This window comes from Hyperolius riggenbachi, chromosome 6 (genome assembly GCF_040937935.1).
Source record: "Hyperolius riggenbachi isolate aHypRig1 chromosome 6, aHypRig1.pri, whole genome shotgun sequence".
In the NCBI taxonomy this organism is placed as follows: Eukaryota; Metazoa; Chordata; class Amphibia; order Anura; family Hyperoliidae; genus Hyperolius; species Hyperolius riggenbachi.
The window spans coordinates 225,854,424-225,879,443 of record NC_090651.1 but is presented as its reverse complement, the minus strand read 5'-3'; the positions used below and the strand labels follow the sequence as shown (position 1 = coordinate 225,879,443).

At 42.8% G+C, this 25,020-nt stretch overlaps 2 protein-coding genes across 4 annotated transcripts in view; one reads left to right on the top strand and one right to left on the bottom strand.

Moving 5' to 3' along the window:
• The window catches only part of LOC137522665 (coiled-coil domain-containing protein 50-like), a 156,452-nt gene extending 141,650 nt beyond the window's left edge, over positions 1 to 14,802 (top strand). For all 3 annotated transcript variants that reach the window (XM_068242736.1, XM_068242734.1, XM_068242735.1), the window contains 3 exons: positions 4,723 to 4,844; positions 11,099 to 11,196; positions 13,950 to 14,802. In XM_068242736.1, the coding sequence (XP_068098837.1) occupies positions 4,723 to 4,844; positions 11,099 to 11,196; positions 13,950 to 14,113 (384 nt within the window). In that variant the 3' untranslated portion in view covers positions 14,114 to 14,802. The remainder of the gene's footprint in view (positions 1 to 4,722; positions 4,845 to 11,098; positions 11,197 to 13,949) is intronic.
• A 5,622-nt stretch (positions 14,803 to 20,424) lies between these two features.
• The window catches only part of TNFRSF9 (TNF receptor superfamily member 9), a 73,407-nt gene continuing 68,811 nt past the window's right edge, over positions 20,425 to 25,020 (bottom strand). Inside the window, exon 9 of the mRNA XM_068240484.1 lies at positions 20,425 to 23,678. Coding sequence (XP_068096585.1) covers positions 23,587 to 23,678 — 92 coding nt within the window. The 3' untranslated portion in view covers positions 20,425 to 23,586. The remainder of the gene's footprint in view (positions 23,679 to 25,020) is intronic.

Sequence of the window (25,020 nt, the reverse complement as noted above, 5' to 3'; positions counted from 1 at the left end):
TGACAAGCGTAATGTCCGTTTTTGATTGCGTATATTAGGAAGAGCATAAAACTGAAATGCGTATTGCACTGTACATGGCATGCAAAGTATTGTCAGTCCTCCATGCCTTCTCCTGCCTTGTCTGATACAGCTGCTGTAGCGTTTGGCAAGGTGTACCACAGGAGCAGATTGTACTGTGTCTAGGAGAGTAGCTGTGGCTATTGCACATGTCTACATGAAATCCAGATACAATGCAGATACAACATGGCCTGTCGGATGTCTTGACAATTTTTGTTTCTTTTTTAAACAAAAGTGGATTTACGCTTCTTATGTTATTCTAACTTTGCGGGACCTTTTCACCTCAGGCAACATCGCCCCCTTTATTTTTAGCACTCGGTTTGCCCACAGACACAAACTTTACAGCAGCTCTTATCTCATTTACCAGAAAATGCTGTTACATCATTTCCTCTCTGGCTGTCTTGAGCATGGGCATTGATACGTTTGATTCTGTGGTGGTCGGTCTCTGTTGCTCAGTATTCAGTAACCACATTACTCAGCAAAGTAAGAAGCAGGAAGTATCTAGCATTACTGTTAGGTAGAGTTCAAAGATTGTGTAGTGTAATTTTAGTTTTTACCTTCATGGATTCTGGTCAACACTAATTACCGGTATACAGACTACATCAAAAACTTTATTTGCAACCATCAGGATGTGTGAATGGAAAAATAACAATAAAGCAGACATTTTTAGTACTGAACACAATATAAAAGTATACATAAAAAATTATCTTTATAGGGTAAATATAATATGTTTTTCTTAAATCATTTTTAACAAGCAAGATAAAGAACATCTGTTTTATTGGCCTGCTTAACGAGATCAGATAACACAGACTGCTGATTGACTTGCACAGGACTGATATAGTATAGCCCTTAAAGGTTACCTATACACACATCAATATTGCTCTCATGTGGCAAAATGATATATGCATCACCAATCGAAATCTGATCATTCCACACAAAGCACATCAATTCAGATGGAAATCTTTTGAGAATTGATTGAACCATAGCGTTATACTGTTTCATGCAGTGTATTGCTATGGCCCATCAACCAGCTACTGCTGCTCTATTGCCCTAATTGATAAAAATCTTGCATCCTGTCTGCTTGATACTTCCGTTCGATTTAGAGGACTACTATCGAGAAACATTATAAAATTTAAAATACATGTGTACATATACTTATATCAAGTGCATTTCTCCCAGATTAAAATGCACCATAAATTACTTTTGTACTATGTTCCTTTTGTTGACAGTAGGCAGTAAAATTCTGACAAATCTGACAGGTTTTGGACTAGCCCATGCCCTCATGGGAGATTCTCAGTTTTTCCTCTCTACAAAAGCATTCCCTGGGAAGGATCTATAAAGGATGTTGGCCAGCCTGGCTACTCACTTGCACACTCTTTTGGCATTTGGGACTGAACATGTGCTGTGAGGGTTAAGCGCTCTTGAAAATACAGAAAACCGAGAATACCCTATGAGGAGACAGACTTTGCCCCAAAACTTGTCAGATTTGTCCAATTTTAGTACTTATTGTAAGTGACAGTGACATAGGAAAAAAATCATAATGCATTTTTATTTTAGAACAAATGTACATTTTATACATATATAAATGTTATTCTCTCTTATACATATTCACTTTAAAGCGGAACTGAAGAATGTATTAAAACAAAGTGTTTCACTTACCTGGGGCTTCTGCCAGCCCAGTGCAGCCTTCCTGTCCCGCGCCAGTTCTCCTCAATCCTTCATTCTCCCGCCAACAGCTAGTTTTGTTATCGTCAACTTGTAAGTGGACGGCAACTGTGCCTGCGCGCCCTGAGCCACTTTTTCTGCGTTTTAGCCCGCAATAGTGTCCTGCGATTAGCACAGGATGCTACAGCGGCCTGGAACCTGGAAAAAGCTATGCGTGGTTCAGAGTGCGCAGGCGCAGTTACCATCATCTTACAAGTTGTTGGTAACAAAACTAGCTGTCGGCGGGAGAAAGGAGGATTGTAAAGGACTGGCGCGGGACAGGAAGGCTGTACTGGGCTGGCAGCATCCCCAGGTAAGTGAAACACTTTGTTTTAATACTTTCTTCAGTTCCCCTTTAAATTAAACAATTTTTTGTGACACAGGTTTGGATCTGCCTTGGATCTGAGCTACTCTGAGTAAACAAATGCAAATATGCCAGGTCTTACAGGTAATGGGTGGTTTGCACAACAATAGATTGCAGAGAATCCACCTGAAGACCTGTGAAAATCTCAGCAGGAGTGAATAACACCTCTGGCCTTGCACCAGAAAATAAGTCGGTAATTCTAGTGTTAAAGGGAACCTAAACTGAAAAGGATATTGTAACGATTGGTGTCGGCACGCAGAGAGAATCTGATTATTGGTGATCTGCAGTATCGCCAAGAATGCAGATATATACCTGATTATTGATGATCTGCAGAATCACCGATAATACAGATATATTGCTAACCTCTGGACACCTGTAGGTATGTGAGTGTTTGGTGTAACAGTAGCACTTTGAGTAATGCACCTGCTGATCAGGTGATAATCCACAGAAAGGAGACAGTGCTCTAAGAGCACGGGAACCTTCCAGCAGCCTGAGACTCCTCAAGGGGTGGAGTCAGGCTGAAGATAGGGAAGGCCAGAGAGTGAGTGACACTTGAAGGTGGATGTCACTAACTGGTCTGGAGACTATCTCTTAACAGGAGAGATAGCTCTCGAGGTCGGATTCGCCTGGTCGGCAACACACTGACAGATAAGGTACAAAGACAGAAGGCTGATTCGATATCCAAGGCAAGCAGGGTCTGGCAACGGAATATTAGATATGCGAGGTACCGAATCAGAAGACAGAGTAGTAGTCAGAAAAGCAATAAGTCATAACAGATATCAACAAAGCCTAGTCTGGGTGCGAGGTCCGTGGTCTCGGCACCCTGGTGCGAGGTCCGTGGTCTCGGCACCCTGGAACAAGTCTGAAGAATAACACAGATGAATATACAGTTCCCTAGTCTGGGTGCGAGGTCTGTGGTCTCAGCACCCTGGAACTAGTCTAGAGTATAACACAGATGATAATACAGTTCCCTAAGCTGGGTGTGAGTTCCTTGGTCTCTACACCCTGGAACTAGCTTGAGCATAAACAGAATAACAGTTCAAGTAATCTGGCTAAGTGTGAATTCCCAGGTCCACCTGGTTCAAACACACTGTAGGATCTGACTGAGGTCTGAGTGCATCCACGTAGTGATCGCAACGGCAGACAACTTGCAACTGGCCAGCAGAAACTATATATGGAGTAGTGTTCTCCAGCACCACCCCTAATTGCTCAACCAATAGTATCCTGCTCAGGAGTCAGCTGATCGGCGTGGTCAGCTGACTCTCCCTGCCTAGTATAAGAATTCTGCCTCTCAGCACGCGTGCGTGTATTCCTAAGCCTGTGTGCACTAACAGACCCAGCTACTCCAGACACACGCTGCCGCGTGCAAACCGCCGCGCTGGAAGCGGAACCAGCCGCCTGACTGTTGTTGCATACAGCGGCTTTTCCGCGTTCCGCCCTGCCACTAGACACACGCTTCCGCGTGCAAACCGCCGCGCTGGACGCGGAATCAGCCGCCTGCTCAGTAGCACACGCGGCGCCTTTTCCGCAATCTCTCACAGATATGGATTTTTCTTTTTAAAATAATACCAGTTCCCTGGCAGTCCTGCTGATCCTCTGCCTGTAATACTTTTAGCCACATCCCCTCAACAAGCATGCAGACCAGGTGCTCTGACTGAAGTCAGACTGGATTAGCTGCATGCTTGTTTCAGGTTTGTGATTCAGCCACTACTGCAGCTAAAGACATCAGCAGGAGAGCCAGGCAACTGGTATTGTTTAAAAGGAAACCTCCATATCCCTCTCAGTTTAGGTTCCCTTTAAAGAGAACCCGAGGTGGGGTTCTAACAAAGAAATCCCCATATAGAGGCCGGGTCTGCCTATAGAGCCCAGCCTCTGTTGCTATTTAGATTCCCCCTAAGCCCCCGCTGCGCTCTGCGAGACCCCATAATTCACAGCCGCACTGCCGACACAGAGCGTGTCAGAGCGGGCTGTATTTACCTCCATAATGCCAGTCCCACCGCTCCCCCACCTCCTGCATCGCTCCGGTCCCCGCCCACGTCCCTTCCCTCCCCGCTGATTGGAGGGAAGGGACGCGTGCAAGGACGGAGCGATGCAGGAGGCGGGGGAGCAGCCGAGACTGACAGGAGGAGGTAAACACAGCCAGCACCGCGCGGCTGTGATTTATGGGGTCTCGCTCAGTGCAGGGGGTATTTAGGGGGGAATCTAAATAGCAACAGAGGCTGGGGATGTTGGGGATTTTGTTAGAACCCCACCTCGGGTTCTCTTTAAGCCCAAAACCGAATGGAATTGCAATCAATCAGACAAGTTGTGCAATAGGTTCTAATCTGATACACTGATATATTGGCATTAATTAACTGGGTGCAACATCTATTTGAGTGCAACAATAATATCTTGCTCCTTTTTGCCCTGCAAGTCCAGCAGTAGCCCTGAAGCCCCACGTGCACAACCTTGTCTAACTCTCTAACCCTAACTCTGCCTAACCTTAACTTTATCACCTCCTTGACAGGTACAACCCCATCGTATCCCCGACAGTCCTAACTCAAAACTTACTTAACTTTAACCCTTCCAAACAACTAACCTTGTTGTGTTTTATACAGAATGAAGTGCCTTCTAGTAACCAAGGACGCTTGGACTCTGAGGGCCTGGCATCGCCTACCGAGTGTCGCACCCCTGAGAAAGTGGAATTTTCATCTCTGGAAGGAAGCCTTGACCAGGCCAAGTAAGAGTCTCCGATTCATCAGCTGCACATAACCTTGTCATATTTTATAACAAATCTATATGCCATTTAAACTACAGAGTCCTGTGACTCTTCTCAAAACACTCCTTTCAGCTCTGGTGCTGGCTTTGCTTAGAGCTGTCCAGTCCTGGCCCTGTCTGAGGTAGATGGTGGCCCCAAAAAGATATTTTTTTAAATATGTATTACCGGTATATATTGTGTTTAATATACTGTATATTGTGTTCAGTTTTATTTATCCCCCCAAAAAAATTACAACATTGCCGCATCATATAGCACCAATTGATTTCTCAGACGCTGAAATGTTTTCATTACCTCCTGTAGTTGTCTTCCACAAAGTGCTGTAGAAGTGTCCATTCCTCTCCTGTCTGACCCTGCAGAACTTGAGAATGAAGCAGATGAGAGGAACATGCCTGTTGGGACCTTTTTCCACTAGCCACGATCCTCGGGCGTTTTTGCTGATTGCTAGTGCACCGTGATTTACATGTGAATCAAGGTGCAATTTTTTCCATTAGCGCCATGCTCCTCCACTGTATTCACTGTTAAGCAGAGTTGTGCTGCATCAGGGCCATTTACACACAGCACTTCCGTGTGCTCTGTGGGAGGAGTTTTTAACAGTACTTTCCTTAGAGGTGCAAAATCTCTGCAGAGATGCATTTGTGTACATACGCTTCTTGTAGGTGCCGAATCTCTGCACATAGGCATTTGTGCAGATACGCTCCTTCCTGGTGCCGAATCTCTGCACATAGGCATTTGTGCACGTATTCTCCTTGCAGGGGCTGAATCTCTGCAGATAGGCATTTGTGCACATAAGCTCCTTGCAGGGGCTGAATCTCTGCAGGTAGGCATTTGTGCACGTATGCTCCTTGCAGGGGCTGAATCTCTGCAGGTAGGCATTTGTGCACGTATGCTCCTTGCAGGGGCTGAATCTCTGCAGATAGGCATGTGTGCACGTGTGCCCATAGCAGGGGCTGAATTTCTGCACATAGGCATTTGTGCACGTATTCTCCTTGCAGGGGCTGAATCTCTGCAGATAGGCATTTGTGCAAATACGCTCCTTGCTGGTGCCATATCTCTGCACATAAGCATTTGTGCACATATTCTCCTTGCATATTCAGAATCCTCTGCAGATAGGCATTTGTGCACATATGCTCCTTGCAGGGACTGAATTTCTGCAGGTAGGCATTTGTGCAAATATTCTCCTTGCAGGGGCGGAATCTCTGCAGGTAGGCATTTGTGCACATATTCTCCTTGCAGGGTCTGAATCTCTGCAGGTAGGCATTTGTGCACATATTCTCCTTGCAGGGGCTGAATCTCTGCAGGTAGACATTTGTGCACGTATGCTCCTTGCAGGTTCTGAATCTCTGCAGGTAGGCATTTGTGCACGTATGCTCCTTGCAGGGGCTGAATCTTTGCAAGTAGGCATTTGTGCATGCATGCTCCTTGCAGGGGCTGAATCTCTGCAGGTAGGTATTTGTGCACGTATGCTCCTTGCAGGGGCTGAATCTCTGCAGGTAGTCATTTGTGCACGTATTCTCCTTGCAGGGGCTGAATCTCTGCAGATAGGCATTTGTGCGCATATGCTCCTTTCAGGGGCTGAATCTCTGCACATAGGCATTTGTGCATGTAAGCTCCTTGCAGGGGCTGAATCTCTGCAGGTAGGCATTTGTGCACATACGCTCCTTGCAGGTTCTGAATATCTGTAGATAGGCATTTGTGCACATACTCTCCTTGCTGGTGCCATATCTCTGCACATAGGCATTTGTGCACGTATTCTCCTTGCAGGTTCCGAATTTCTGCAGATAGGCATTTGTGCACATATGCTCCTTGAAGGGGCTGAATCTCTGCAGGTAGGCATTTGTGCACGTATTCTCCTTGCAGGGGCTGAATCTCTGCAGGTAGACATTTGTACACGTGTGCTCCTTGCAGGTTCTGAATCTCTGCAGGTAGGCATTTGTGCACGTATGCTCCTTGCAGGGGCTGAATCTTTGCAGGTAGGCATTTGTGCACGTATTCTCCTTGCAGGGGCTGAATCTCTGCAGATAGGCATTTGTGCGCATATGCTCCTTGCAGGGGCTGAATCTCTGTACATAGGCATTTGTGCATGTAAGCTCCTTGCAGGGGCTGAATCTCTGCAGGTAGGCATTGGTGCACGTATGCTCCTTGCAGGGGCTGAATTTCTGCAGGTAGGCATTTGTGCACGTATTCTCCTTGCAGGGGCTGAATCTCTGCAGGTAGGCATTTGTGCAAATATTCTCCTTGCAGGGACTGAATCTCTGCAGGTAGGCATTTGTGCAAATATTCTCCTTGCAGGAGCTGAATCTCTGCAGGTAGGCATTTGTGCACATATTCTCCTTGCAGGGTCTGAATCTCTGCAGGTAGGCATTTGGGCACATATTCTTCTTGCAGGGGTTGAATCTCTGCAGGTAGACATTTGTGCACGTATGCTCCTTGCAGGTTCTGAATCTCTGCAGGTAGGCATTTGTGCACGTATGCTCCTTGCAGGGGCTGAATCTTTGCAGGTAGGCATTTGTGCATGCATGCTCCTTGCAAGGGCTGAATCTCTGCAGGTAGGTATTTGTGCACGTATGCTCCTTGCAGGGGCTGAATCTCTGCAGGTAGTCATTTGTGCACGTATTCTCCTTGCAGGGGCTGAATCTCTGCAGATAGGCATTTGTGCGCATATGCTCCTTGCAGGGGCTGAATCTCTGCACATAGGCATTTGTGCAGGTAAGCTCCTTGCAGGGGCTGAATCTCTGCAGGTAGGCATTTGTGCACGTATGCTCCTTGCAGGGGCTGAATCTCTGCAGATAGGCATTTGTGCACATACGCTCCTTGCAGGTTCCAAATATCTGTAGATAGGCATTTGTGCACATACTCTCCTTGCAGGGGCTGAATCTCTGCAGGTAGACATTTGTACACGTGTGCTCCTTGCAGGTTCTGAATCTCTGGAGGTAGGCATTTGTGCACGTATGCTCCTTGCAGGGGCTGAATCTTTGCAGGTAGGCATTTGTGCACGTATTCTCCTTGCAGGGGCTGAATCTCTGCAGATAGGCATTTGTGCGCATATGCTCCTTGTAGGGGCTGAATCTCTGTACATAGGCATTTGTGCACGTATGCTCCTTGCAGGGGCTGAATTAGGCCTGAAAGATAAATCAAATTTAAATCGAAATCGTGATCACCAAGATCACAATTTCAGAATCGTCAAATCGACAATTATCGTGATCCCATCTTTCCACATGGGGGAAGTTTGAAGAAGTGGCTTCAAACTTCCCCAAAGTCTTGGCGCGTGCGGCCCGCATCATTGGACATACCTTCCGCACGAGTCGAAACGCTTTCCGACCTCTATCGCCGTCTGCCGGCTCTTGTGCTTGGCAAAACTCCAGGTTCCTATATGTCACATGACATACAGGAAGTATTCCGTGCATTCAAGCCTGCAGGAGGCGAAGTGGATAGACGGGCATCGCTGGACTCGTACTGGAAGCTATGTCCAGAACTGATGCAGCTTGGGGGACAGAGAAGGCACAGAGACAGACACAGGAGACACCGAGAGAGACAGAGAGAAACACAGCGGGCACAGAGACACAGAGGGGGCAAGAGAAAAACCCAGAGGAGGCATAAAGAGACAAAGGGGGGAACAAACAGGCAAAGATGGGGAACAAAGCTTGATTTGAAGGAAATCGTGTATCGAATCAATCGCAATTTCAGACAGAAATTGCTCAATTCAATTTTTTCCTAGAATCGTTCAGGCCTAGGCTGAATCTCTACAGGTAGGCATTTGCGTACATACCGGTACGCTCCTTGCAGGTTCCAAATCTCTGCAGATGGGCATTTCTGAACATACGCTCCTTGCAGGTGCTGAATCTGTACAGATAGTCATTTGTGGACATACTGGTACACTCCTTGCAGGTTCAGAATCTCTGCACATAGGCATTTGTGCATATACCGTACGCTCCTTGCAGGTTCAGAATCTCTGCACATAGGCATTTGTGCACATATACGCTCCTTGCTGGTGCCATTTCTCTGCACATAGGCATTTGTGCACCTGGGGGTGTGGTGAAATGATATCATGCCACATCTCTCATATAAACTCTGCAAACTGAAGTGCCAGGCTTGCACTGGCCTTGGTGTAATACTGTACTGGTGGGAGACTATGAAAAACTATATCCTATGAATACTTATGATTTTTCCATTAAAGGTATTCTACAAAATACCTGCGTATTTTAATAAAAAAAAAAGCAGTAGAGGATACTGAGAGAAGAGTTGGCACTACAGTATTTGTTTGTCACACAGACTCGTGTTTGTGAATCATGCTGCTGCATTATATCGATAAAACACCAATGAATGCAGTGCCAACCTTCACTTTCATTCTTTGCTGATACTGCATATTAAAAAAAAAGAACCATGCCATGCATTAAATTAAAGTATTTAAGTTTTATCCTGTCCATTTTTAACTATGTTTAACAACCTTTGGTTATAAACCTGTTTAAACCTACTGCTTTTTCTGCATCTGATGAGACGGTTGTAATGGTCTAAGACCACTTGAGTACTAGCAGTCTCTGGCCCCTCAAGGAACAGAGACTGCTAGTACACAAACGGGGCTCACTGACCTCGCGCTTCTGCGGATTACGCCACTCTCGCGTTGCTGAAGCCCACTCGCCGTGCCGCCGCTATGAAATCACAACTCTGCAAGCCGGTCAGGAGTCGATTTGATTGGCTCACAGTGATTAAGGGTCAGGAGCCAATAAAATTGGCTTCTGACCGACTTGCTGGGTTCTTCTGTCATACCGACGACGGGGCATGTGGGCTGCAGGGACGGGAGATCAGCGGGAGCGTGTGGCGCGGTCTTTGAAGTATACGCCCTGGCAGGGAAAACAGGTTCCAATCCGGCCGTAGATTTCAATTTGCTACATCTGGAAGTGGCTAAATGCACTTCCAGAAGTTTCCAGAGCTCCTGTGTGTCAACAAAGGCAATCCACTCCTTCCAGGAAGTCCAGCAACTTTTTCTCTTCTTACAATGACTCTATTAGGTTGGAGTCAGAGATAAGTATAGACAGATTGCTTCACTGACAAATTACGCTGGGAAAGCAGTGCAGGGACCTGAACCGCTATCTTTGAAGGCTTCACAAAAGCCTTCAAAAGCTAGCGTACGTCTGGGAAAACTTGACGCTTGGCAAAAAGCTCACCAGACGTCCGTCTGAACCAGCCCTTAGGCAGGGAACACACTTGACTGCTTTCGTGTGCGTTTTTTTGACAAAAAAGCTGATTTAAACTGAGAACGCATTAATCAATGGGCTAGTTCACACTTTAATGCTTTTTTCAGGCACAGAAAAAAATAACATTCTGCAGGATAATTCTTCACATTTTGTCAGTTGTCTCTATCAATTACATAAGCTGTTGTAAAAAAAGCGAGCGTTTTTATGCATAAAAAACACATGTAGAAAAAGCATGCAGAAAAACGTGCGCGGAAAACTTAGACAAGTGTGTCCCCTGCCTTAGAGCTGTAACACTATTTTGTTTTCATACCTGACCCATATTATTTCAGTTGGATCGTACCAAACAGTAGTTTTACAGACACATTACGGACGCATATTATCCCACTAAATATAGCTGTGACGTGCTCAGCCCACACATGGTGGGTTGTGTCACTGTATCACTCAGCATGGTGGAAATCTTGAATGAAAGGTACTTGTTGCATAGCAGCAGCTAAGCCACACCAGAAATTAGTCTTGTAGGTGAGCTACACACCATTCATAAATTAGTCTGAGAGTTTCCATGTTCCATACAAAGCCACAGGCTAGCTACACACTTCCCCATAGTTGTTTTGCAAAGAAGTCTATAGCGCTGTGCAGAAACCATATAAACATGCAGCTTAGCATAGTGTGTCCGGAGTAGAGGAGGGTTCTTGCCTAAAACAATGCATTCTTTTACTTTTTACCACTGTTAATAAAGAGTTTCTGCAGTGGATTTGCCACTTTCTAATGGATGCTTCCTAGTACAAATTACTATAATAGTTCAGAGTTGCATTATGAAATAAATAGCCTTCAGCCCACTGCCACTCTGTAAATGCAAGGCTTGCTAGAAGTAGTACCACCAGCTAGAATAGATCTCCCAATTGCTTGGGTATATAAGGTTGAACGGTGACACTTCCTTGGCTTAATTCCATTCCGGTATCATCTGGACTTTCAGTAATGCATGGTATTTATACGCCTAGCTGATTTGTTGACTTTATTTTGCAGGCTGCAGTCTCCCAGGAATATTGCAGAGGAACTTGACCCCACTTTCAAGAAAGAGCCACAGCCAGAGGTGTTCACGGTCTGCTCACAAAGTGTACCAGGTTGGTTGACCTATGGACAGTCTCGCTCTGAATACTGCCTCTGTGTATATTAAATGCAAGGGAATGAGTACAGGGCCTGTGTGTGCTGATTTAACTGCAGATGTAATTCTTTACTATCCCTTAGTTCACACTGCATGCGTTTCCAGCCGCGTTTTGGAAATGCGTGCAGGTGGCCGACACGCACGACATCAGACAGTGCATAGAGTGCACTGTCTGATGTTCATACTGCATGCGTTCCGGACCTGTGCGGTCCGGGAACGCATGCTGCACGCATTTTTTGTAAAAACGCATAGCTGTCCCATTCACTTTTCAGTGATGGGATCAGCCACGCAACGCATACAAACGCGGATGGCGTGCGTTCGTACGCGTTGCGTTCCGCACGCATGGCCATCCAAGTTTGTGATGTGAACAGGGCCTTACAGATAGCTGTCATAACACGCAAGCAAAGACCAGTAATCATAGCAATTTTCACATTGATCTTTTTGCTTCAGCAGTGTGAGTCACACACCTCGAAGTTGATTGCAGTGGGTGGAGTCAGAACATCCAATGTGCATACAGGTTATGGTTGTTTCACAAAGTATTAAGTGCCAGCAATGGTGTCCTTTTTATTCTTCATAATCCAGGTTTAATTTAAGAGTAATGACAGAGCAGCTTCAATAACTCATCATGTGTGTCTGTTATCATCCTTCTACCCTTGAGTCCACTCACACATGATAGTGCTTGTGTACAGATGCATTTACTATCAGATTGGTAGTGAATTAGCATAGCTGCGGTGTCTCACTGCTTTAACCACTTAAAGAGAAACTCCGACCAAGAATTGAACTTTATCCCAATCAGTAGCTGATACCCACTTTTACATGAAAAATATAATGATTTTCACAAACAGACCATCAGGGGGCGCTGTATGACTGATTTTGTGCTGAAACCCCTCCCACAAGAGGCTCTGGTACCGTACGGTACTCTGGGCAAACTGCCACAATGTAACAATGACACACACAGGAAATGGCTGTTTATAGCTGTCTGTTAAAGCCAGAACAGCTACATAATCTGCCCACAGTAACAATGTCACCATGTAATACATGTCAGAATGTGAATCTGGGAGAGGAAAGATTTTACAATGAGCAAACTCTGACTAAATCATGTATACATAATTATTGTAAAAATTAAGCACCTTTTTATATTAAATTATTTTCACTGGAGTTCCTCTTTAACATCTCAGTCGTTTTCAGCTTATGCATCCGAGCAATGTTCACCTCCCATTCATTAGCCTATAACTTTATCACTACTTATCACAATGAACTGATCTATATCTTGTTTTTTCCGCCACCAATTAGGCTTTCTTTGGGGGGTACATTTTGCTAAGAGCCACTTTACTGTAAATGCATTTTAACAGGAAGAATAAGAAAAAAAATGAAAAAATTCATTATTTGTCAGTTTTCGGCCATTATAGTTTTAAAATAATACATACCTCCATAATTAAAACCCACGTATTGTTATTGCCCATTTGTCACGGTTATTTCACCATTTAAATTATGTCCCTATCACAATGTATCGCGACAATATTTTATTTGGAAATAAAAGAGCATTTTTTCCGTTTTGCATACATCACTATTTACAAGCTTATAAAAAAAAATAGAGAGAAATATTTCATCTTTACATAGATATTTAAAAAGTTTAGACCCTTAGGTAAATATTTGTGTTTTTTTTTTTATAGTAATGTTTTTTTTTTTTTTTTTTATTAAACATTTTATGTGGGCATTTTTGGGAGGGTGGGATATAAAAGTGTTTTATTTGGGGAAATATTGGTGTATTGTAATGTTTTTTGGCATTTACTTGTAGTTTTACTTTTTGGCCACAAGATGGCAATCTCGAGTTTGTTTACATGACGTCACTCTAAGCGTACAATGTACGCTTAGAGGGACACAGCTTCAGAAAGAGCGAAGCTTCCGAGAGAAGCTGTCGCTTTTTCAGCGGGGGAGAGGAATCAGTGATCGGGCTCCATAGCCCGATACATTGATTCTGTGGCTACCGACTCCGCGGCCGGGAGTGCACGTGCGCGATCGGCCGCGGGAGCGCGCCTGTCCTCCTTGACGTTTTTATACGTCAAGGAGGACAAAGTGGTTAAAAAAGTTATGCCATAGTAGCCTATAAGGTGACCACACATGGGCCTAATTGTGGCCTGATGCATCAGTGGATCAAAAATGTATTGGAGAGCACTATATAGTTGTACTCAATCTGGTGTATAAACTAGACAAAAATCTATCACCGTGCACTCCTACATGCAATACAAAACTATGGATTTGCTTCCCACTACTCCTTACACTTCGTATGGCCAAATTTTGGATAGTTTATTGATCTAAAATTTATCGAAGGGAAGTGTTGCAATAACTAGATTATTAAAGTAACTGATTCTGTCAGAAAAAAACCTGAACTGTACGTGGCCACCTAGTTAATATAAATTGCCACCCAATATTATCCACCTCAAAATCTTTATTCCTTTTAATAGAAGTCTTTGGGCTTGGGTTGCAAAGTGGGGTGGTGATTACATAAATTTTAGGAAGTACATAACATCATTGTAACATGGCAGATTGCATCAATTATTCCTTACTCATTGTGTATTAATTTATAACGCACAGTCTATTTATGAAACACAAAAGCTTGTTATGCACAGAGGGCAACATAAGTGAATGTACCGGTTAGGGGTAAAAAGATACTCCATACAGTGACATACCAATGTTCTGTTCTAACCACAGAGTTTCCGGTTACGTCTCAGACCCAACCCGTCCCTGTAGATGGATTGTATGACTTTATGGACGATGGTGCCGACCCAATATTTATACCACCGACAAAACGCCAAGCAGAAAAAGTGGGACGCAATAAACCAAAAGACAAGAAAGAAGGATGCAAACAGCAATGACTTTCCTTTAGCAGTATTATTTTTATTTCCTTCTAGCCGCCATCCTCTTGCCAAACTTTGCGTTCAGTGTTGGTTCATCATTGTGGACGATCTTTAACGTGCGTCAACGCAAGTGGTATTAACTCATTCAGGGATGAAGATGAAAATCTGAATTTTTTTTCTTTTTTTTGTAATTCAGGTGCCTTAGGCATTTTTTTTTTACTCTAGAGAATGGCTGTTTAATCTAGAGCCAATGGGCTCCTTTGGCAACTAAAAAGCACATTTTAGCAACCTACTGTCCAGTCTATTAGAGGAATATAATAATTATCATTATTAATAATGTTAGCTGTGTGCTATGAAACTTGCTTAAGACAAGCTTTGTGGATTTATTCGTCTGTCATGTACATGAATTACCCAAGTCCGAAATTAAAATATGTTCTGAACATGCATCAGAATTGATTTGCAGGATGTTCGTTTTTTTCTTTTTCGCAAAATGTTATGCCATTTTCTTTAATTATTCCAAATTTTGCCTTTTTCAGTTTGTTCAGTTATACTAACTGCACATTATGTGTCACCTGGTCTTTGAATGGAGAAAATGCAGTGTTGAATAGGAGTACAATTATTTTTTTAAACATTTTGCACTATTTTTTTTTCATTTTTTTGTTATTTTGTTATTTCAGTATCTTTTGGTGCTTTTGTGTATAGATCTAAAATGCCTTTAGAACTTTACTTTGGAAAAGAAAACATTTTTATATAAAATATAAGCATATTATTTGTATTTGTTGTCTTTTTTTTGTCTATAAAACAAGCTCTTTTTTTCATTAATACCTCTATATAAAACATTTCACCACTAGGAATAAGAATATATTTGTATTCCAAGCCCCACAATTTTTGTTGCTGTCTTTACCAATGGAGAAATTCAATTACATCCTGAGCACACGAAGCAGTAAAAACTCAACAGAGCATAACCCCTTTCCACACCGTTAAGGACGAAAATATTTTTTTTCCTGATCTAAAAGGAAAACTGCATGAAATGTAATTGGATGAGACATTCAATAGGAATTACATTTGTATTAATATCTTTTACCATTTTTTTGTCCTTAAAAAGCTTTCAGCCAAGAAGGTGGACACCTGGGAGATAGCAGGCTGGCTCATGTGTCTGGAGGTAAGTGGAGAAGAGATTTGCATTACAGATTCAAAAGAAACTACTAGACTATAATTTTGCCTTCTTATAACACAGGGATGTCAAACCTGTCCTTCGAGGGCCGAGGTCCTCACACATTTTTTACCCAGCTCAAATTAATTGATGGGTCTGAATCAGGAAAGGTGTTGTCCATCCTAAACACTGGCATGGATCTGGCCCTCCAGGCCTGGAGTTAGACACCTGTGTTATAACAGAAGGCATTTGTGTTAATTCAGCAACTATAGTTTCCCATAATGCATCATTCCTGAATATGCAAATCACTTCTTCATGCCCCTGAAAGCCAGGCGCATATCCAGAACTGCTGGTTGTATAGTGAGCCTGTAGCTAATACCTTTTACAGAGCTACAACAATCCAGCATGCATACTGCCTGTTTTAGACTTTCTGGTCCTCATTAGTGCATGGCCATATCAATCCATGCCATGACAGGTAATGTAGCACCAAATGGGCATTGGTTGAATTTAAACCCTGCAAATTTGTGCACACTGTTTACATGCAAATACAGATGATTACTCCCAACGTTTGTACTTTTCCTAGCCCATCCACTGTGGTGAATTGAGTAATGGGGTAAACTAACACAAAACGGCCTTGGTTTTCAATTGATACATGGTACTAATTCAATGTTTTAATTGAATTAAATTTTTAATTATTAAAAACATTGCATAAATGTATGACTACTGTAAAGGTAAGAGCAGTAGACAATGGGGAGATCATGGATATTCCATCAAAATTTGGTTAGGGAAATTGTGCAACCTTTAAGCAAGCAATGCTCCTTGATCATTTACTCAGCTGGGTAAAGTGAACCTGAGGCAGATGAGAATAAAGTTAGATACTTCCCTGGGTGGAGAAAAGCCTTTGGCTGGGCCAGAGGCTCCCAGTGTCCTCCTTGTCTGCCTGTTGCCAAGCACTGACCATTTGTTCAGGGGGTCTGTGCCTGCACAGTAAACCAAAGCTGTGTATCCAAGAGCAGTTCCATGCTACTGTGCAGGCATGGCCATACTCACCCAGGCACATATAAAAAAATACTAACTCTGTGGTTGGAAACTTCTTCTGGATAGTGTCTCAACCCAGTCCTCAATACACACCCACAACGCATGTTTTGTGAAAGCACCTTCTAGTAACTGCTGAGGCACTAATTACGCCACTTATGAATATATGCAGTTTCCTGCTAAACATGTTGGTGGGCTTTGAGGACTAGGCTGAGAAACATTGTAAGAAGATACGGGAAGCCTCTGGACCACAGTTCCTTGCTAGCTGTAGGTGCCTCTGTGTCTTCAGAGTGTGGCCATGCATATGTACGAGTTTAGTCTGCACAGACCCAGTGTAATGAAAGGCTCATTCACACAGGAGAAAATAAACTGCAAAAGCACCTTCACACAGGCACACTCGTCCACAGCTGCATTCAATCTGCTGGGTAGAATATCTCAAGAGAGACCCAGTGCTGGAACAGTTCTTACTTTGGTAGTGGGAAGCCGCTGGATAGCCCAGAGACTTCCTGTATCTTCTTGTATCATCTTTCTTTGTTGTTTTTACTCTACATGGCTACAGGATTGTTTTCAGTGGTTACGCTTTGGTCTTGCTGGGCCCAAAGAACACCTGCCTTATGCTGCCACTATCATGTGATAAATTTTCCACAGCAAGCGGCAATCCCTATAGTGGACTGGGTCACATTGTACAGCTTTAATTAAGGCTGCAACACTCAGATGCTAGTGGCCTAAACTGTCAGTGATGCTGTTGGATTGTGTGAATGTCTATTTATTCTGTAATATTTATCATAAAGTACAACTGTAGCAAGGTATATGGAGGCTGCAATATTTACAGTATTTCTTTTTAAACAATACCAGTTGCCAGACTGTCCTGCTGATCCTCTACCTCTGATACTTTTAACCATAGACACTGAACAAGCATGCAGCAGATCAGGTGTTTGATGTTTGACATTTTTGGCAGATCTGACAAGATTAGCTGTATGTTTGGCTGCAGAAGTGACTGAATAAAACCAGAAACACAGAGATCAGCAAGGCTGCCAGGCAACTGATATTATTTAATAGGAAATAAATAAGGCAGCCTCCATATACCTCTCACTACAGTTGTCCTTTAAAAAGAACCATGTAGAGGATTCAAGTATATAAATCTACTACTATTATCTTGAATGTGCATTTCTTACTTATGGTGGATCTGAGATAAACTTTCACTCATTGCATAATTGTGTTTCTTACATGTAGTTTAGAGGGCATTCCTCAAGCCAAACACCTTTTGTTGTTGTTTTAATACCCTAATTCCCTATAAACTAAACAAGCCTCACCCACAGCTCCTCCAGTGCCTAGGCATTCTGAGTCCCATGTAGTGAGTGCTTATGGGAGCTCAGTCTGTGAAGGAGGAGGCTTGTCCCGAAGGAGGAGTCAGCGTTACCAGCCAGAGATTTCAGAGGCAAGGGGGAGTGGAGTGTTCACAGGCTGAGGGGTGGAGATGCAGAGCAGCTTGCCTGTGTGTAATGATAAATAGAATATGGCTGCTCTCATTGCATCACATGAAGAAATAATCATATACTTCTTTTTGCTGTGTAAACTATCTAAAGTTTAGATAAGATATATAGACAAGTTACTTGTTATAGTTTGTTTTTCATCCTGGAACCAATTTAAAGTACTTTAGCTGTTCACTGAAAAACTTTTCACTGAAAATGTTTCCTCTTCCTAATTCAGACATTTGTCAACTGCATTAAAATTGTAGCAAGGTATGGTTGTATTAGAGAGCCAGGGCTAAGCTGCAATCTTCCTCCTCACCCTCCCCTCTGATTGGTCAGACTATCTGTTCTTGTGTATGCAGAGACCTACTCGCTCTTAAAGCAGAACTGAAGGATACTAAATAAAAATGAGTTTCACCCCCTGCAGCCGACCTTTGCCTGCAAAGTCCCCATATAATCCACCGTTCCCACGCCTCCTTTCACTTCACGTAGTTCCTGTGTGTGTCCTGGCTGGCGCAGTTGAGATTTTCTTGTACGCGTTCCCGTCGCCAGGAGCGTCTTGCACAGGCGCAGTACGAGAAAAGGGTACGCATGGCCAAGGTCGCAGTGGGTGTTGACTTAGAAGTCTGCTTCCATTACGTGAAGAAAAGTGAGCTGTGGCGGGGGAACGTAGGATCATTTGGAAATGGCATAGGAACAGGTCGCCCCAGGTAAGTGAAACTTTATTTTTTAGGATACTTCAGTTCCGCTTTAAGCACTGAACACACAGAGCAGCTGTCTTGTCTCAGAGCGGATGGCGGGACTCATCAGGAAGATGGTATTAGTTGGATAGAGCTGCAGCTATAGCCAAGCTATGACTGAATTTAAAGTTTTCATTAACTTGGATTAGGGGGAGGAAATGTTTTGCAAAAGTAAAATAATTTTTAGAAAACACTTCTCTTTCAGGGAATAATAGTGGATACATACACTTGGAATCCACTACAAGGTCCCTTTAAGAAATGTTTGCTTTTGCGTACTTTACCAGATGATGTGCGGCACCATAACTGGAATGTGTTACTGTGTGCTGCACCTCCACATTAAGCTATATTTACTACTTGTGGTCAGTGTTGTGCTGGTAAGCTGCTGCTGCTTCTGCAGGGGCTGACAGGATGCAGACTGCTCTTTCTATTCTCTTCTAAATGCCTGTACTGGACAGCAGCAGGTGTGAAACAGACACAAGTTTCACTATTAGGGCACATGTAGAGCGATAGAACAAGGAAAGATTGAGGAAGAGAGAGGGGGCAGCATACAAACTGAAGAAAGATTCACCCCATATTTACTATGCTGTAGGGTTGACTAGTACAGTAATAGTAACAACACTGATATGGACAAACACATTTTCTACCAATATGCTCCCTTTGAAAAGCAGTAATTTTGACACAGAGGCCTGAAAAAAAAAATATATATATATATATATATATATATATATTAAATTAACCTCCCCCAGAGGGGAGTTTTAATAGATGGGGGGGAGGGGGTATAGGAGGTTGGGCATTACTTGCCTATGGGGTGCTGCTCCTCTAGGCACCCTGTTTATCTTCCCCCCCCAGGAAAAGACTGCAGCTATGCTGCATTTATATTTTCGCACTTGTGACTCCTGGAATGCATGCTGGGAGATTTAGTCTTCTCCCCCCCCCCCCCCCCCCAAATGATACTCTATTACAAAGCTCAATTTAGAAGGTTTTTAATTTCCAGTGTTCAGTTAAATTTTAAAAAGGAACCCAAGGTGAGCAACGTATGTATGCAAACATTTATTTCTTTTTAAGCATTGCACATTCCGTGGCTGTCCTGTTGATCCACTGCCTCTAATAATTTGTTCACAATGCAGTTAAATGCAAAAAGGATGTTAAATGCATCCCTGTGTTATCAATAGAATGCGTTTACACTTTCAACCAGAACTCAAATAATCAACACAATCATCAGACTGCAAATACAAAGTCCCGACCTGCTGCATTTTTCCACAACCTCACCACAAGCGGTAGACTGCAAACACAAATTTGGCACAATGGAAGTTTATGAGAATGATGTATCCATTTCCATTAGACTTCCCCCTGCATAAAACGCATACCCGTCCTGCTGAAATTCAGCGCCGCTGTCCCAACTTGTCTAATTAGTTTATGTGGACCAGTGAGAATCCTCACTATTGCAGGAAGGATTCACATGAATTTATTAAAAAAAAAAAAAATGAACAGGACATCCCCTGCTTCCTGGTCTCTGAACGAGCAGGGGGCGGCCGCAGACTAAGAAAAAGTGGTGGATGGGTAGTGATGTGTCGTTCACACTGGCTGATACATTTGCAAGTGCATCCTGAGCAGATGCACTTACTGCACACACTAATACTTTTAGCCATAGAACCTGAACAAGCATGCAAATCAAATGTTTCTGACAAGATTAGCCACATCCTTATTTCAGGTGTGTGAATCTGACGCGACTGACAGAATAAGGCAACCTCCATATATCTCTCACCTCAGGTTCATTTTAAGTGCTGTGTGAGTTCAATGAAGGGGACAGGCTTGTGTCAGGTTAGTATTTACACAGCAATATCCGGTGGAAACTGAGATGCACACCACACTTAACCCTTCAGGCAAACAGATCAATTTTCATTGTTAAATATTCTCAACTCACCACAATTCCTGTATTTTGCTTTTATTATATAAAATAAATTTGCAATTTAAACAAAAGTGGAGGGGAAGGAGGCTGGTGCTTAGATCAGCTACATTTTTACAGCAACCACTTGTTTCATCTGACAAAGCGTAACAGCTCCAACTCCACCCTCTCTGCACGTACAAAGTCTACATTATCTGGATGTGTGTGTAATTAGGCAGTATACAATAGATTGCTTCTTTGAGTAATTGTAGTAAATTTTGAGCATTGCACATACATTTCCAAATACAACTACCTTAAAGTCAATTCAGCCCTCTACAGTTCAAAACTGTAACGCGCATGTTTGTAACAGTAGTACTGGCTCCATGTATACATTTGTTAAAGTGCAATGGTAGATACCAGAAATCCTTGACCACTTTGTGCTCATGGTTGGACCTAGGCAGAAGCAGGAAAGCATCCTGTTGTGCTCCATCCTTGTCCCTCCCAATCTTCTCACACATGTATTGAGTGAATGAGCTTGCTCAGGTGGGTGGAGGAATGGAGAGAAGAGGTTGAGTTCATGAATCTAACTGGAGATCAAGCACAACACATGAAACATCTTTGTGGTGAAGGTGGTTTGTCCTCTTATGGGCACATTTGTGAAATTGGTTCTGAAGAGCATAATTCAGTGGAACTTAATGGGGCAATAAACTTTGAGATTTGTGTTACTTTGAATGGCAAAATTCATAAAACCATCACTCTTGGTCCGTTAGTGATTAGTATGCACTTGTAATATAACATCTTACAAATATGCATGCTCCATAGGTTATCCTGGAACGCAAAGATTCTTGGACCTTTCTACAGAACACATCAACAATCAGCAGCTTCATCTAACATGAAAAATCACTACACCCACCTGCAACATATGTATGATTATTACACCTTATCTGTACCATGTCAGAAATAACTGCACTTTCCTGTAATATGTGAATAATCACCACCTTTCTGTAACATTTAGTCTTTAGTCACCATGTCTTGAAGTAATAAATAGAATTGTGCCTTCTTAAAACAGAAGGTATTTGCAACAATTCAGCTTAAAGTGAGCAAGTGTGATTTTCCATAATGCATGGCTTCCAAATCTAAAAATCATGTCTTTATGCCCCAGGAAAGCCAGACATATCCAGAAATGCTGGTGTATAGCAAGCCTATTGATTATACATTTTACTGAGCCACATCAATCCTACATACATACAGCTATTTTGGAGTATAGTTCCTCATCAGTACTGTCCAGTTACAGTTGAAGCACAACACTGCAAAATCCTGCATCTTCTTTGAAGTTAAGATGGGTATAGAAGCTAGATTTTTGTCAACCGGTTCATGATAGGCTCAGGTGAAAATGTAGCCTCAATACATGCGTGAAATGGTATAGTTGCCACCCAGCTGCTTTCACCAATCAACCGGTTACTCAGGAAATAGTCAAGCACTGTGTTTGTACAGATCCTTTTTGATAATTATAGAACATGTTGGTCAATGGTGCTTGTTCTATACTGCTGGATTCAGATTGTGGCCAAAGGTGCAAATCATTTGCAAGATGGTGACTTGAAGGGAACCCAAGATAAGAGGGATATGGAGGTTGCCATATTTATATCCTTTTAAACAATTCTAGTTGCCTGGCAGTGCCCCAGATACTGTGTCTCTAATACTTTTAGCCATAGACCCTGAACTAGCATGCAGCAGATCAAGTACTCTGACTCAGGTTTTACTGTATTAGCTATATGCTTGTTCCAGGCTTTTGATTCAGACACTACTTATGCCAGAAGATCAACAGGGCTGCCAGGCAACTGGTATTGTTTATAAGGAAATAAATATGGCAGCCTCGTAATGTCTCTCACCTCAGGTTCCCTTTAAAAATCTCCAGTTTGCTGTGCTTTCTTTTCAGAAGAACAGTTTGGCAGGAAAGTAGTATTCCATGTGAAGTTTCAGTTTGTAACAGTCATAGAACTATATCATTGATGGTAGCAAGAATACTAAAACCCTGTCATACATACTAAGTGCATAGATAAACTAAACAGTCCCTTGCATCACGTCCGTTTCAAATTGGACAGCCATGTATAATTCAGGGAGGGTCTATAAAGTAACATCTTACAATATGCAGTATTCTCTCCTCCTGGATCTTCTGGGCGATGGGGTATATATATTTATTTCATAAACAGGGCTGGTCAGTGAGACACTAATAATTCTGACAGTTTTCAATTTTATACAGCATGAAACTACCAAGAGTGGTATAGCTAAGGAGCTACACTCTTCTGCACATGCTCAGCCACAGGGCCATGAGACTGGCCAGATTACCAGGGGAGATTACAAAGCAACTGAGTAGCCATAGAGGATGGTGAGGGAGCCCACACACCTCATGGGGCTGGACAGAGCCCCAGGTAAATATATATACCCCCAGTAACAAAATCTTAGGTTCCCTTTAATAACTACACAGCTTTGTAGTAGTTTTGATATTGGAGCTAGGGGTAACGAATTGGATCTGCAACAATTTGGAAGATCAGATATTCCATACATGTCTGTAAATTTGCAAACGCTGTCTCCTGTGCATCCCCACCTGGACTAATACAATCCATAACAAAGTTATTGCCTGCACCCCTCAGAAGATAAGAAAACAAAATCTGTTTATGTTTGGGCAATTCCACCACCGAATATATTAATCTAGAAGGCCCAGTCCAAATAGTGCTCACATACCAAATCTGGAGCAGAAATGCCTTACACTATAGAAGTGTTACAGCTTACAAAAATGTATAGGCCCTTGGGTTTACAGGTCAATCAGTTCAATATCCATTTACTGGCCTATTACAAATCATGAATGTTCCACTTCAGGTTCTGTTCTCCCATCATAGGTTCTGCAACTCTCCTTAGGCAAAGCCACAAGGGAAAAGTAACTTAGGCAATTGTCTTTTGCTATAAATAGGATGATGAAACTGTCCCACTGTATTCCTGAGACAAACCCAGGTAAAGTTTCCAGGCATGTAACCTGTCGGATTGCAAACCCAACATACTATATTTGCAGTAGGTATGCCCATTGGCTCTGGTGGTTGTCCTAGGCCTCCTGTAATGCAGTCTTCCTTTAGCTACCTCAGCTGTGCACGTCATCCTTTGTTACACTGTAAATATAAAGAGCAAAGTATTCTGCTCAGGAAGTGGTGTGGTCATGGTTCTGGTGACATGGTCTCCTCCTCTCCACCATGCTCTTCCTCTGGGTAGTGACAACTACAGGCATCTTCTTGTTCGGTCTCCCTTACTGTTGGATGGGTAATTTGAACAGTAGTAAATTAGGGTTAATTAATGAAAGGCATATATTACAGGCAATAAAGGACATCATTAATAAGTAACATTACATGGGTGCAATACCAATTTTTTTTTTTTGATTGGCTTTAATTCACTAAATTCATGCTGGAGATAAGGCAAGAGAAAAAAAAAAAAAACACACCACACATGATGGTATTTTCAGTGTTAATTCCCTAAAGGAGCTTGCCTTCTTAAGGTGTAGAGATAAGAGGACTCTCTCTCACTGTGAAAACTTATCACTTCTGTCCTTAAATAGACTGAAGCGAGTCAAAATCCATGTTTTTAACTTTTATTTATGTTAAGCACTGTAGCTAGTGCTAAACCGCCGCATATATATACCCCCCAAATGCCCTGTGCAAAATCCAGGACTTTCTTGGTCGTGGATTTTGATGCCCATGGAGGCAGAGCTTTGAGCTGCAAATCTGCCTCCATTGGCGTCATTCTTCCCACGGATCTCCGCCTCTCCCCCACCCCTTTCAGCGAAGGAAGATTGAGAGGGGCGGGGAGAGGCAGAGCTACAGCCCTAAGCTCTGCCTCAATCAGGAAGCGCTCCCCGCAATTAGACAAGGGGATTTGGGGGGTATAAACCGCTCGTTTTGCAGCAGGGACGCGGCGCTTTAGCACGAACTATAGTGCTTAACATTAATAAAAGTTAAAAACATGGATTTTGACTCGCTTCAGAGTCTCTTTAAGTTACCTCCTCTGTAGTTATTTTCACATGCGGTTAATTAACAGCCAGTCTTTAAAGTTAACATTTCATTCCTTAAAATAACTATAGAATTCTAAAGTTAGAGATCTCTCCTTACTGAAGAGTCAAGTTTACTACATGCCTTATCACCATGGTGATAACAGCTCAGAAACATTATTAAAGAGAAACCGAGGTGGGTTTGAAGAATGCTATTAGGACACAGAGGCTGGTTCCGCATACTATCACCACCAGGGGTGCTCGGATACCCCTTTTCAAAATCTGAATTGATCCGGATACCCAGATATCCGGATCGGATATCCGAATCCGAACATTCAGATATCCGAATAGAATCGGATATCCAAACCCAGTATCCGAGATATCCGCCCAGATTCAGATATCCGGGTAGAAAAACGGAAGTGGCCTTTAAATTGCTTTTAAAACGTTTTTTTTAGGGTAAATTAGGCATCTAGCATCTTGTTTTTTTTAAAGGGAACCACTAAGGGCCCATTTCCACTTGTGAGGTGCGAATCGCCGCGGTAAAAATTTGCATGCGGATGCGAATTTTGCATGCAGTTGTATGCGATTTTTTATGCTAATATTCGCATAC